The sequence below is a fragment of the Acanthisitta chloris genome, unplaced genomic scaffold (assembly GCF_000695815.1).
Source record: "Acanthisitta chloris isolate BGI_N310 unplaced genomic scaffold, ASM69581v1 scaffold19235, whole genome shotgun sequence".
NCBI classification, from domain to species: Eukaryota; Metazoa; Chordata; class Aves; order Passeriformes; family Acanthisittidae; genus Acanthisitta; species Acanthisitta chloris.
Genome location: NW_008672329.1, coordinates 18,017 through 31,207, shown reverse-complemented (window position 1 = coordinate 31,207; position 13,191 = coordinate 18,017). Strand labels below are relative to the sequence as shown.

The 13,191-nt window shown below is 39.6% G+C and overlaps 1 protein-coding gene across 1 annotated transcript in view; it reads right to left on the bottom strand.

The window, feature by feature from the left end:
- Positions 1-4,405: 4,405 nt before the first annotated feature.
- Positions 4,406-13,191, bottom strand: part of PTAR1 (protein prenyltransferase alpha subunit repeat containing 1) — a gene marked incomplete at its 5' end in the record, with an annotated part of 21,678 nt that continues 12,892 nt past the window's right edge. The window contains 3 exons of the mRNA XM_009074480.1: positions 4,406-4,882; positions 5,453-5,769; positions 12,489-12,702. Coding sequence (XP_009072728.1) covers positions 4,534-4,882; positions 5,453-5,769; positions 12,489-12,702 — 880 coding nt within the window. The remainder of the gene's footprint in view (positions 4,883-5,452; positions 5,770-12,488; positions 12,703-13,191) is intronic.

The following is a 13,191-nucleotide window of genomic DNA, read 5'->3' as shown; positions in this document are numbered from 1 at the left end:
GGTGTGACATTCGCCAACTTCCAATCAACTGGGACCTTCCCAGTGAGCCAAAAGTGTCGGTAAATGATGGAGAGCAGCTTGGTGAACTCTTCCACCAGCTCCTTCATCACTCTGGGATGGATCCCATCTGGTACCGTAGACTTGTGAGGATCCAAGCGACCAAGCAGATCTCTAACCATTTCCTCTCAGATTTCAGGGGGGCTCTTCAGCTTCCTATCTCTATCAGCTCTAGAGGCCAGTCGTCCTGAGGACAACCACTCCTACTGTTAAAAACTGAGGCAAAGAAGGTGTTAAGTACCTCAGCCTTTTCCTCGACTTTAGTGGTTCTGTTCTCTTCTTGTCTTGAGCATCCTACCCTTTTTTCCAGAGTTGGTAAGAGGAATTTAGGAAAAAACTCACTCCCATCCATAAAGTCTAGCCACACATTCTAACTAAGCAGCACTAACACAAAACTGGAAATGCCAGAAATTTTGATTGTAAGACAAAAATCTAAGCTTTCTCACTATATTACCACTTTGCTTATTTGTCTTAAAACAGATTATATATAAGTCCTACCCTTTTTTCCAGAGTTGGTAAGAGGAATTTAGGAAAAAACTCACTCCCATCCATAAAGTCTAGCCACACATTCTAACTAAGCAGCACTAACACAAAACTGGAAATGCCAGAAATTTTGATTGTAAGACAAAAATCTAAGCTTTCTCACTATATTACCACTTTGCTTATTTGTCTTAAAACAGATTATATATAAGGTAATTAATCAAATAGTATAAACCAACAATTTACTTTATCCCCTATTTAAATGACACATGGATTTTGTTGTATAAAGAATACGTAAGAAGTCAGCGAAACTGCAGACATGAGTACATGAATAAATATTCATCAAAACAGCTGTAGCAATGTGTTCCAATAACTTTAGACAAGTTTGATATTGCAGCTATCTTAAATGCTGCATGTGTTGCTCCAGCAACTGTAACACACAAGACAAACCAAATGCCATTGAAATAAGTTAATCTACGTAGCAGCTGATAATTCAGCCTTAAAAATGTGATTCCTTCTATTCCTATTTCTGTAGTTTCAAACTACATTTGTTCCTCAAAACCCTTTGTCTCTAGCACAAACAAATTTCTACAAAGACTAATCCAGTGAACAAAAAGAATATGCATCAATTCAAATGACACATACTACAGCAGAAGACAAAATCGGGAAAGATACAACTTTATATGAAGATGTTTACAGATGTGCAAAGTTTATATTTGCAGGATTTAATATTTGAAAGAGCTTCATAGTGAGCCTTGTATTCTGCAGCTTCTGTTGTACATTTTCTCTGCAATAATGTCCACTGACTACATTTTAAGTCTCTGATCTCCAATACACAAAAAAGCTGAAATACTCTATTAAAGCAGCTGTACTCAGTGATCTTTATGTATGTTAACTAGCCATGAATGGCCTGACGCCTCTTTTTGTTCAAGCACTGCCCAAATGGGATTCTGCAGTAATACTGAATGGTTAGACAGGTATGTTTCAAAAATCCTAGTTCCAGAACTTCACATTCATTGTGAGCTTAATGCAATTTGTTGGAATCTCTTCAATCTCTTCAATCATTTCATGCATGAGGCTTCTGGACACTGACAACTTGAAGCAATTTAGACATTACTTTCTTTTCATATAATTTGTATTGTTACCATGAAGAAGTTAAAGCTCAAATTTAACCGCTTATTGTTTGCATTTCTTTCAAGGGAGAAGATACGACATGTTCCATTTCACTTGTTCCATTTCACTGTTCACTAGCTTTTTGTGTGGCAAAGTCTGGTCTGCAAACACTTCTAAATGTAATTATTCTTACTGTATTTTTTTTTTAAAAAGTGTGTGATTTTTTCCATCAGGTGCAGACTAAAAAACCCACACTTCAGAGTTATGCTACAGCCATCAGTATTTTGCAAAAGTAATAAAAATATCAGCACCATCTCTAATCAGAGTTTTCAGAACATTTTCCAACTATTAAAATCCAGTGCAACTCTGTTCAGTTACAGAATCTTTTCTTCCTATGAGTATGCATCACTCCTGCTGGCAGGAATAGAAACTGCTTATGTATATGAGGACACCTGTTTAAGTGTTTACAATGGAAAGATTGTCAAATTCAGTAGCACAAAACTTCCAAAATACAGCTCTAAGAAAGCTAACTAAGACTTCAGATTATGGTCTGGAAGAAATATAGACTGGGTTTTCAAGCCAGGTTTTAATAGAAGTACTTTCCGCTAAAAGCCTCAATTATTTGAGTGCGAAAAGAGAGCATCTTTTCTCCACAGGTGATGAAATATTTCTTATCTTCCCACTTCCCACACTGTTCCTGTCACAGATATTTTTCTCATAAACAGGTAATTTCTGCCAAGGTAAACACAACACACAACTAGATTACTAAGTAATCTAGGACCAAGAACATGATCCTTAATACACTGCCCCCTTGATTTCACACTTTTCAGGGTCCAGTCATTCCTAGTCATTAAAGGGACATTTTTAATCAAGCAGGCTATTACCCATACTTCAATGTATCATCCATACTCAATAAACATCAGATCCTCTGGGATGGGTAAAGCTCTTAGTCAAGTTAATTGCTTAAGTTCAGACTCAGGTTTGTACCTGAAGCTACCCATTTGTCAGTGATCATAGAGGCAATAGCTTATGACAAAATTATCCTCTCAAGCCATTCCCACACATCCTTCAGACAACAATTATGTTCTTCTACAACTAAAACCATCAACCAAGATGGCATCCCAGAGCACCTCAAAACAAATGACCACATAATACATCCCTAGCTATGGAGAGGCAGGTGTGAATGCCCTCTAAGACAAAGGTTTAACATGGAGATGCTCAAGCCTAGATAAGTCTTATCTAGGTAGTGTAAACAAAACAGTGTACATTAAGAAATGCCTTTATTAGCTACTCTGTGCCTGAAATGAGTCACGAACACACACTCAAAAACTGCAGGTGGTCTGTTTTCATCTTGAAATGCAAGAACAAACTATTCAAACTACTTATAACTGCTGGAATTCCACATTCAAACTATTTAAAACTGCTGGAGAGCCTTTTCTCATCCAAATGATACCTTTTGAGAGGTTACCTGTGTTTTTCCTCCCTCATTGTTTCTCTCTCTGCCCAACAGAAACAGCATCTTGAAACTTAGCACAGTCAAGAGGCACTTTGGGCAGGAGATACAGCAATTCTGTCAAGGACACTAACTTGAAAATCTAATCCCCTTGGTGAATAGTCTGTTTTTAAAAGAGATAATGTTGCCATGAATATAGACTTTTACAGTTGTAGAATATTTGCCCCAGGTCTTTGGCCCAGCACAATTTCACTAGTGTAAAAAAATCCCTTATATAGACAAGTTCTATGGAAATCACAAAATACACCAATCATATTTGATTTCAAATTCCCTTAAAATTTACAGTTCTGTAAACAGAGATGCATGATTGGAGAAGAGCTCTTAAGTAAAATGCAAAAAAAACCCAAAACCCAAAGACTGAAGCTCTGCAAAAGAACAAAAAAAAAAGAGATAGCTCCCTCCTGCTGTCACCTTGTTTTAAAATTGTACAGTCTCAATGATCAGTCAGAAGAGTTACTTTTTACTCCATCAAATAGTGGACTTGTATGGCCTTAGTTAAGTAGAGTTACCAATACGTGATTAGCAAGCTGACAGTCTGCAGTGTACATAATACATTCAGAAATGTGTATCAAATGTGATTAATTCTAGACTATTGAGATTAAATAAATAAACACCAAGTAAGAAATGAAAGTAGTATGTTTTAAGAAAAGAATTCCAAACATAGCTCTAAATGTGTGAACATGTGTTTAAACTACTTTCTGTCATGTTTTCATGTATCTGCTCTTCAGATTTCAACTTCATAGACTTTCCTATCAAGCTAACTTGGCAACTAATAAGCAAACAAAAGCCCAGTTAAAATAGTAAAAGGCATGATGGCTCCAATACTGTTAATGGAGGTTTGAGAAAGAAACACTGCAGTCTGGTGTTCTACCAAAGGTTGCTAACACAAAAGTAATAACACTCACCAAATGCAGTCTGGATCTAATAAGGGATTAGCATGATGTCATATAGTAAAGAGGAACAACCTGGAATCAGGTTTAGCTGATGCTGACAGATCCTCCTATTCGTTTTCCAGACACTGTTTCACAAGCATTTCAGACTTTTTTCTTCTACTACTTTTTTTTTTTTTAAGCCAAATGATTCAGAGTCCACCTTAATGCAGAAGTTAAAAAGTAAGAAGATGTTATGGTAGGAAGTTAACAGTGATTTGTTAAAAAGATTGAGGAACAAACTGCATACGCTTAACAAAAAGGTAGACTAGCTCTTTAATAAAGTGATCAGACTTCTACTCTGAATATGAACTTTAGGACTGACCATCAAAAGAGAGAAACAGAGGGTTGGCTAACACTTGGAACCAAGACATGCATTTGTGTCTGTAAAGAGAATATTGCACTAAGAAGAAACCTGAAAGCTTTAAATGTTTCTTTCCTTCACTGACCTAGAAAAGTAACTAACCATTTCCTATAAGCAGTAGCAAACCTGGCTTGGTCTACATCCCTGCAAGTGGATAATACTTTATCAATGAACCTGTATTCCATTTCTGGACCAAGAAAGTCCTGCATAGGAGCTCGCTTCAGGCGTTTTGTTTCTTGGGTATATGCTTGTTTGCTGCTGGATTCATTCAAACCATCAACATCCATAGCTTGTGCCATGTGACTTGTTGCAGGACTGTGGTGGGCGTTACTCAGAGTTTCATCACTGCTGTCCACAGATGATACCACTGCACTCAGAAGAGGAAGTTTGTTGCTTAGGTGCTGTTGAAGGTAGAACACACACCTTCTTCAAAGGAAAAGGAAAAAGAAAGAAAAAAAGAAACCAAGAAAAAAAGTCATGCACTGAAAACAACCTGCTGATGCTGCTGAACTGCTTCAATCCATTTGCCACCCCACCAGATTCCCCCACAGGCACAAAATCTGCTGTCACTCCTCACACCCTACAAAAAAGGCTCAGTGTCACTTCAGCAAATCTGCTGTTACTTACTCAGGAACCTGCACCCAGCTAGTAAAGCAGATGTTTTCTGCAGCTGATCTCTCTTCTGTCTACCTTTTGCTCATCTTTTGTCCTTTAAATTTTTAACTGTGAAGAGGCTTGTTAACAGTATCTTGTGCCTCCTGCACAAACTATAGAGACAACTGGTGCTTACATCAACAAGATACTTAAGCCCAAACAGATTTTCCATGCAATAGTTCTGATTATGCTCTTGAATGTTTTCCAAAGGCTTAATACATGGTAGCTTGAAAATATTTTTTTAGTGGTGCCTTTTAAATCAGAACAACAATTTGTTTGTAAACATCAGACAAAGAAAAATCCATTAATCCAAAGAAAACTCTTTTGACCAAATCCTCTTACCTATGAAACCACAAGGTTTCATGCCCTGGGTAATTATCAATCAGCTCGGTGCAGAGCTCCAGCTCTTCCTCTAAATGGCGGGAGAGATTCATGTTCTGCTCCTCTGCACAGGCAGCTTCTGTCCCTGCACTCTCCTCCTCCTCCTGAAGGCTACGGGTTTGTTCATTTACCGTTTGATTTTGTACCAGTATGTTATTGTCAGCCACAGTTCTGCCTATCAAGGAATGGAGTAAGAACTGGCGGTAATGAAATCCACTATGGTCTGAGACATGCATGGATACCCAATACTTAGTGGATGAAAGTTCATCAAGGAGAACCTGAAACAAAAAGCAGGGGCAGTTATCAACCAGTACAAAGGAGGAACATACCACCATTGTTACAGTATTAAGGCATTCTCTTTGAATATTTCAGCTACTGGGTTAAGTACACACAGAAAAATGAAATATCACTGAGCCTTTTCCACTGTGTGCTGACAAGTATCTTAACATCACTGCACAAAGAAATTAATACTTCTTCCAAACTCTGAAAAGGCAAGTTTCTCAGAAACCTTCCCACAGGCTGCGAGATCCCAGTCCACTCATGATAAGAAATATGCAGTGGCTTAAGAATCTCAAAATGGTTAAAAAAGAAATAAGGACTAGAGAAGGCAGAGATGGTACACCAAACTACATTGGTATTAGTTGTAAGTATTTTACTTTTCGCCTAGTGGATTATGGGCATCAGAGGGTAGGTGAGTTGCTTAAAAAGAAAAAAACCCAACACTTTAATTAATTTACACCTTCATTTTCCAGAAAAGAATGCCAACAAAGCTTCAAGTCCTAGAGCCTGTGGAATACAAAATTATTTGTCCATAATTATGTTGCCTGGCTTGCTAATTGGGGAACCCCTAGAAAGGCTTTCACAATAACTATGGTAAATACTCACCATAGACTGCAGCTCCATTTGTAACACTGCTGGCACCTACAAATTTCCACTTAATTCTGAGTGCTTTTAAACCTTCAAAATTTATTTCTGGGGAGACAGGCAACTTTGGTTACAGGGCAAATCTTCTTTTACTTCACTTTTTCTATTAGAGCCAGTGGTGTTATTTCTTTACAGGCCTTAACCTCTTTCCTCACATGGCTCCTCCTCTGGAGTTTAATTTCTCCAAAGAGACCAAAACTACCTTTTCTCAGGGCTTTGAATATAATCTTACTGGTATGTTCTTGCTTTTAATCTCTTGTTATATATACCTACATCCCTTAACAGGATCAGCTGATGTAAGCAACTTTCACAAGGAGAAGTCTTTTTTCTTTCCCCTGCAGCACAAAAGGCACAGCCTCAAAGAAAACCATGGAAATGTGCAAGGCTAGTTACATGCCTTTTTTGGGTGCATCTGTTCTAAAAGAAATTGGAGCAAATGCAAACTGTGTAAAGCGTGTCTTCTACCTGAGATACTCAAGATGATTTTTAGATCCTGACACAAGATACCAACACACCACCTTCCTTTTACAGATCAGTAAACTGAAGTGCAGTATTAAGTAATAGCCCACACATGAGATTCTTAAGGGGGCTAAAACTCCCCATCTCCAGTTCTGCTCTTTAAACCATAAGATCAGTTTCTCTCTTCTCAGCAGAACTGAGACTCCTATTTTAAATTTCTGGACTTTAAATTTTAAGAGTTAAGAACAACACAAGGCTCATAAAAGTACAACCGGCCTTTATTCATCTGGAATTGATACTACACATATTATGTTCAACTCAGATCTTGGAATAATCAATTCAATTATCTGACACATTTATAAGCTACAAAGTTACAGGGGAACATTGTAGTTATATATCTTAACTCCCTGTACAAATGAAACAGCATGAATGCCAGCATCACTTCTTACCTGAACTAGAAAACCTCTTTTAAAAAAGCAACACAGAAGGTTGCCATTAAAACCTCTTAAGATCTGCAAAAAACAAAGCCTCTTATCTAGGAACCTCAGAGTAACAATGGAAGATGCTTCAAACAGCTGGAAGTAAAAGAAAAAGCCAGCTAACATCTGAATTCAAACAGATGTTGTTTCTTACCAAGCCAGTTTTCTCTATTTCCACACTGAACAGCACAAGCCCTTTTTGCCACTGTTCTGTGAAGCAAAGAGAAAATTATATGAAAACAACTCCTCCCTACTCCTGACAACTTTTCATGAAGAGCTCTCTTCTATCTTCAGTGCTGAGCTGAGTACCATGGAACTGGCAACCTCCACCAGAAGGGGACATATGTGCTAGGGGACCTTTGTCTCAGCCTCTGGGTCTGCACTCCCTCCCTGCCCCTTTGCTTGCCTGTTTTCAAGCACTTATCCACCATACACTGCAGCACAAAACTTCCTCCCTGGTCTGAGACACTGGGAAAATGATAAGAACTGTATCTGGGGAAAAAAATTTATGAGGATAACCAGACAAATATGGCAATGACCACTCGTACTCGTTTATAGTAGGGCCTGATCAGTCACTCTCCATCCTGTAATTATGAAACTGAGTATTCCTACCTAAAGAAACAAAAAAGTTTGTCAATCCTTGTGGAACTACATCCTATTTTTGTACCTGAATGACTTCACTGAAGCAAGACGATGTGTATGAACTTTAAAACACTATAGCAATACTACTCTCTTACTCTGGTTCTCTATTTAGGCACTCATCAGTAACTGTCTGGAGCCCATGATTTTCCCCCATTAAGTAACTGTACTGTCACATGAGAAAGCTGACATCAGGCTTTCCAAGGCAAGTACTCCAATACAAACAAGATTAGATTAGTTTGAAACAACGTTTTCTTGATAAATCTTTGTTTTATACTAATGAACAGTGTTCCAACACTACACAAACTTGCTAACTCCATTCAAATTATACTGTAAAAACAAATCAAGATTTCTACATTGAAACACAATGTGTAGGGATGGGATCAAGAAAGTCAAGGTCAAGCTGGAACATGACTTGGTAAGGGGCATAAAGAATAACAAGAAGGGATTCTATAAATACACAGGTCAGAAAAATAAAAACAAGGAGAGTATACACCCTTGATAAGCAGGAAAGGTGCACCAGCCACAAGTGATAAGAAGGCTGAGATACTCACTGAATTCTTTGCCCAAGACTTCACTGGCAGTCAGACTTCCTACTTCTCTCAAGTCCCTGATCCTCTGGATGGGTGTGAAGGGAGTGAAGTCCCTCCACTATAAGCAAAGAGCAGGTTCAGGACCAGTTGAGGAAGATGAATAGCCACAAGCCTATGGGATCTGATGACACACATTCCACGGTTCTGAGGGAATTGGTTGATACTGTTGCCAAGTCGCTCTCCATCATATCTGAAGTCATGGTGGTTAGGTGAAGTCCCTGGTGAATGCAAAAAGTGAAACATCGCTCCCATTTTTAAAGAAGGGAGAAAGGAAGATCCAGGGAACTGGAGACTGATAAGCCTCATTTCTGTGCCTGGGAAGATTATTGTGCAGATCCTCCTAGAAGATATGCTAAGGCACATAAAAGACAAGGAAGTGAGACAAGGCAGCCAGCAACCATGCCTGACCAATCTGGTGGCCTTCTGTAATGGAGTGACAGCAACAGTCTATGATGTCTATCTAGACTTCTGTAAGACCTTTGATATGGGTTCCACATGACACCTTTATCTCTAAATTCGAGACAGATGGATCTAATGGATGGACTAATCAGTGGGTAAGGCATTGGCTGGATGGATGCAGCCAGAGAGGTGTGGTCAATGTCTCTGTCGAGTTGGAGCTCAGTGACAAGTGGTGTTCCTCAGGGCTCTGTCTTGGGACCAGTGCTCTTTAATACCTTTAACAATGACACAGACCCTCAGCATGTTTCCAGATGACATGAAGCTGAGAGGTGCAGCTGACACAACAGAAGGATGGGATGCCATCCAGGGGAACCTGGACAAACTACAGAAGTGGGCCCACGGGAAGCACATGAAATACAAGTCCAGGTACAAGGTGCTGCACCTGGCCTGTCTTGGGACCAGTGCTCTTTAATACCTTTAACAATGACACAGACCCTCAGCATGTTTCCAGATGACATGAAGCTGAGAGGTGCAGCTGACACAACAGAAGGATGGGATGCCATCCAGGGGAACCTGGACAAACTACAGAAGTGGGCCCACGGGAAGCACATGAAATACAAGTCCAGGTACAAGGTGCTGCACCTGGCTCGGGGCAATCCCAGACATCAGTACAGACTAGAACTCATGGAGAGCAGTCCTGTGGAAAAGGACTTGGGTGTTCTCATGGATGTAAACCTCGACATGAGCAAACACTGTGTGCTGGCAGTCCAGAACGCCAACTGCACCCTGAGCTGCATCAAAAGCAGGGAGGTGGTTCTGCCCCTCTGCTGTGCTCTCTTGAGATCCCACCAGGAGTGCTGCATTCAGCTGCGTACTTATGCTGTACTACCAGCATAAGTAGTATGTGGACCTGTTGGAGTGCATCAAGAGAAGGATGACGAAGATGATTAATGCGCTGTAGCACCTCTCCAATGAGGACAGGCTTAGAAAGCTGCAACTCTCCTGGAAAAGAAAAGGCTCTAGGGTGACTTCACAGTAGCCTTCCAGTACCATAAGGAGGCTTACAAAAAAGGAGGGAGAGATATTTTTTTTATACAACAGTGACAGAGTAAGGAGCCATGGTTTTAAACTGACAGAGGGCAGGCTCAGGATAGATGTTAAGAAACTCTTTATTGTGTGGGTGGTGAAGCACTGGAGAAGGTTGCCCAGATTGGTTGTGGATGCCCCAACCATTGAAGTGTTCAAGACCCAGCTGGATGGGGCCCTGAGCAACCTAAACTAGTGAGTGCCATCCTTGCCCATGGCAGGGAGTTAAAACTGGATGATCTTTAAGGCTCCTTCCAGCTGAATCCATTCTATGATTCTATGAATCAAAAATATGTATTTTGTGAAAATCAGTAATGCCTGCATCTTCTGTTCTCCTTCAAATTTGGGGTTTTTTTCCTTACATCACATCTTGCAAATCATCACCGTATTATGCCTTTTAAAGTTACCTAGACACAGATTTGATCTCAAGTTTTTTGGTGTCTTTTATGTTCCACACTTTTTCCTAATTCTCCTGCATTCCAAATACTCTCTGTTAGGCCATCTGAAGAGATACACCGGTGGTGTCATGCAAAGAAAATAGAGCCAACATAGAGACTTCCCAATAGGTTAAACACACTGATCAAGGAACAGCAGCACCAGTGAAATTTTGCCAGAGGCAACAAAATCCAGATGGACAAAACTAGACAAAATTGCCAACTCCTTTGTCTTCATCCTAAAAAGATGACCAATAATGGAACAAGGATCGTGGGCAAAGCAAATGGACTTGGGAACGATCAAACAAATATAAAACACTTCCTTCACAGGCATGCTTGTAATTTGCCACACAAAGCACTGACAATGAATAAACTCACCAGAATAATTCCAATTCTGTGAAGAGCTGTTTCTATCACAACACAATTCTTTCTCTTGACTTAAATTAGTAAGGAATAGCAAGTGCAGAAAACACTCAGGGTATTATCCTGACCTTCAAACTACTGTTACCAGTACCATGGACGTAGACCTGTTTAGGATTGGTTTTAGCTTTTTAAGGCATAAAATAACTTGGATTTTAGTAACAGTGCTAACTCCCCATCACTTTTAAGAAAGCTATTAAAGACTTAGTTAAAAGTTCCTGTTTTCTATTAATATACACCTCTAACCCTAACTTCTAACCAATTATACTAATCCTGTAACTCTTCTGAGTTTTCCGTAACCACCCTTTCATATAAACTTGGTCAGCAGATGAGTCCAAATTGTGAGCTGCCTCCATCATGGAGTCTGAAACACACCTGCTATTTTCTACCCCTATAATACAGCTATTTTTAAAGTTTCTCAGGCGACAATTATCAGGAAGTGTCAGTAAAACAACATCCATTGCTAGCAGTAGCTATGTCATAAGACATAAAAATAACTATACTGACTCAACAACCTCCACTAAATTCCTTCCTCACTCCTCTATGAGACAAAATGCAGCATCTGCGGCTAAAAGTGAGTTACATATCACTGTATCAGCCTAATATTCACAAGGAATTCACCTAAACGCTTAGAAAACAGTGTTACAAAACTGCCTGTGTAATTTTAGACCATGTAACATTAAGCAATTCATGTTTTAGATATTAAATACACACTACTGCATAAGGTGTCCTTGCTGTACCTGAAATATATGATTGATCAGCCCTCAGTGTAAATGCTGTCTGTTGGAGTTGAAGAAACTAGTTACAAGCACTACTGTGCTTTCTTCAAAATTCTTGCTGTCTTTACTTGACCCTTCAATATTCTGAAACCACAGGTAAGCTGAATAAGGGTGTCAAAACCAAGGCATCATATTCCATTATCAAAATATTATGTTATGTATTATCCTTTTTTCTCAACTGGGAATTTCAAGATTAGTGCTAGAAGAATTACTTTCAGTTGCCCCTTCAATATTTCAGCTCACATAGTCCCATTTATATTCACAGAATCATAGAATTGAAGCTTTGAAATGGACTTTACAGACCATCTAGTCCCAACCCCCACTGCCATGGGTAGGGACACCCCTCCACTACACAGGTTGCTCAAGGCTTCGTCCAGCCTGGCCTTGAACACTGTCAGGGTCGGGTTTGCCACCACGTCCCTGGGCAACCTGTTCCAATGTCTCACCATCCTTATAGTAAAAAACCTTTTTCTCACGTCCAACCTAGACTTTCCCTCCTTCAGTTTGAAGCCATATTCTTCCCACACGTTCATTAGCACCAAGTACTAACAGACCAAGAGAACAATGACAAGAAAAATGTTATTTCTGCTGAGCAGAACCTGCCTACGCTGGCAAGAAAGAAGCAAAATATGCTCATTGCAGTATTTTTCCCACCTTTTAAAAACATTCTTAGCTACCTGTGCTCACTTATTATGATACTTTTGATTCATATCATAGGATCCGCTTTAGCAAACCAGTATTTAGTTTTTTTAGACAAGATGACTTTATTCACTACTGTATTATACCTTGACAGTCAGCTTTCCCAAATGCTGTAAAACCCAGATGCGATGGGACCAGGCATTGTAGTTGCTTGGATATCTCCCAGCAGCTTCAGAGCAGACATTCATTTCCTCCTGCACTAGTTGGTGAATTCTCTCCACAGGTGCTGCTCCCAAGTTTCCTTTTGTCGCAAGACTGGGCAAGGGGTTTTCCTGAATTAAGTGCTGCAGCACCCATCGCCTGGTTAAATGATGTAAAGCGTTAATCGTGAGAGAGCAACCTTATAAGAGGAAAAATGTGTTTTTCCCAATTATATAAATCAAACCTTCCTAATATTTCAACTCTCTGAACTACACTGTAGCTAGATAATGAATAAGTAGTAAACATAACCATCTGACCTCTTCCAACACTAAAAGCTACGACATTATGAACACACTCCAACATGAGCTGGACAACTCTATCAGTTTGCTCACTGCAGGGTCCTGCAAAAACAGATCTCAGATGTGTAGACTTCCAAAGAGCAGCATGTGTTAACAGAGTTGCAATGGCCTGATGTGGAATCCTCTGGAAATCTGGACATGCTCTGGTCTACCACAGAGGGTTTTATGTTTTGTCACGGCTCACATTTCCAAAATCAATTAACTGCTACTTTCAGAAAGGTGTTACTCCTAGTTAGAAGAAATTGATAAATTAAATAAAAATAATACACTTCATTTTCTTTAAAGAGGG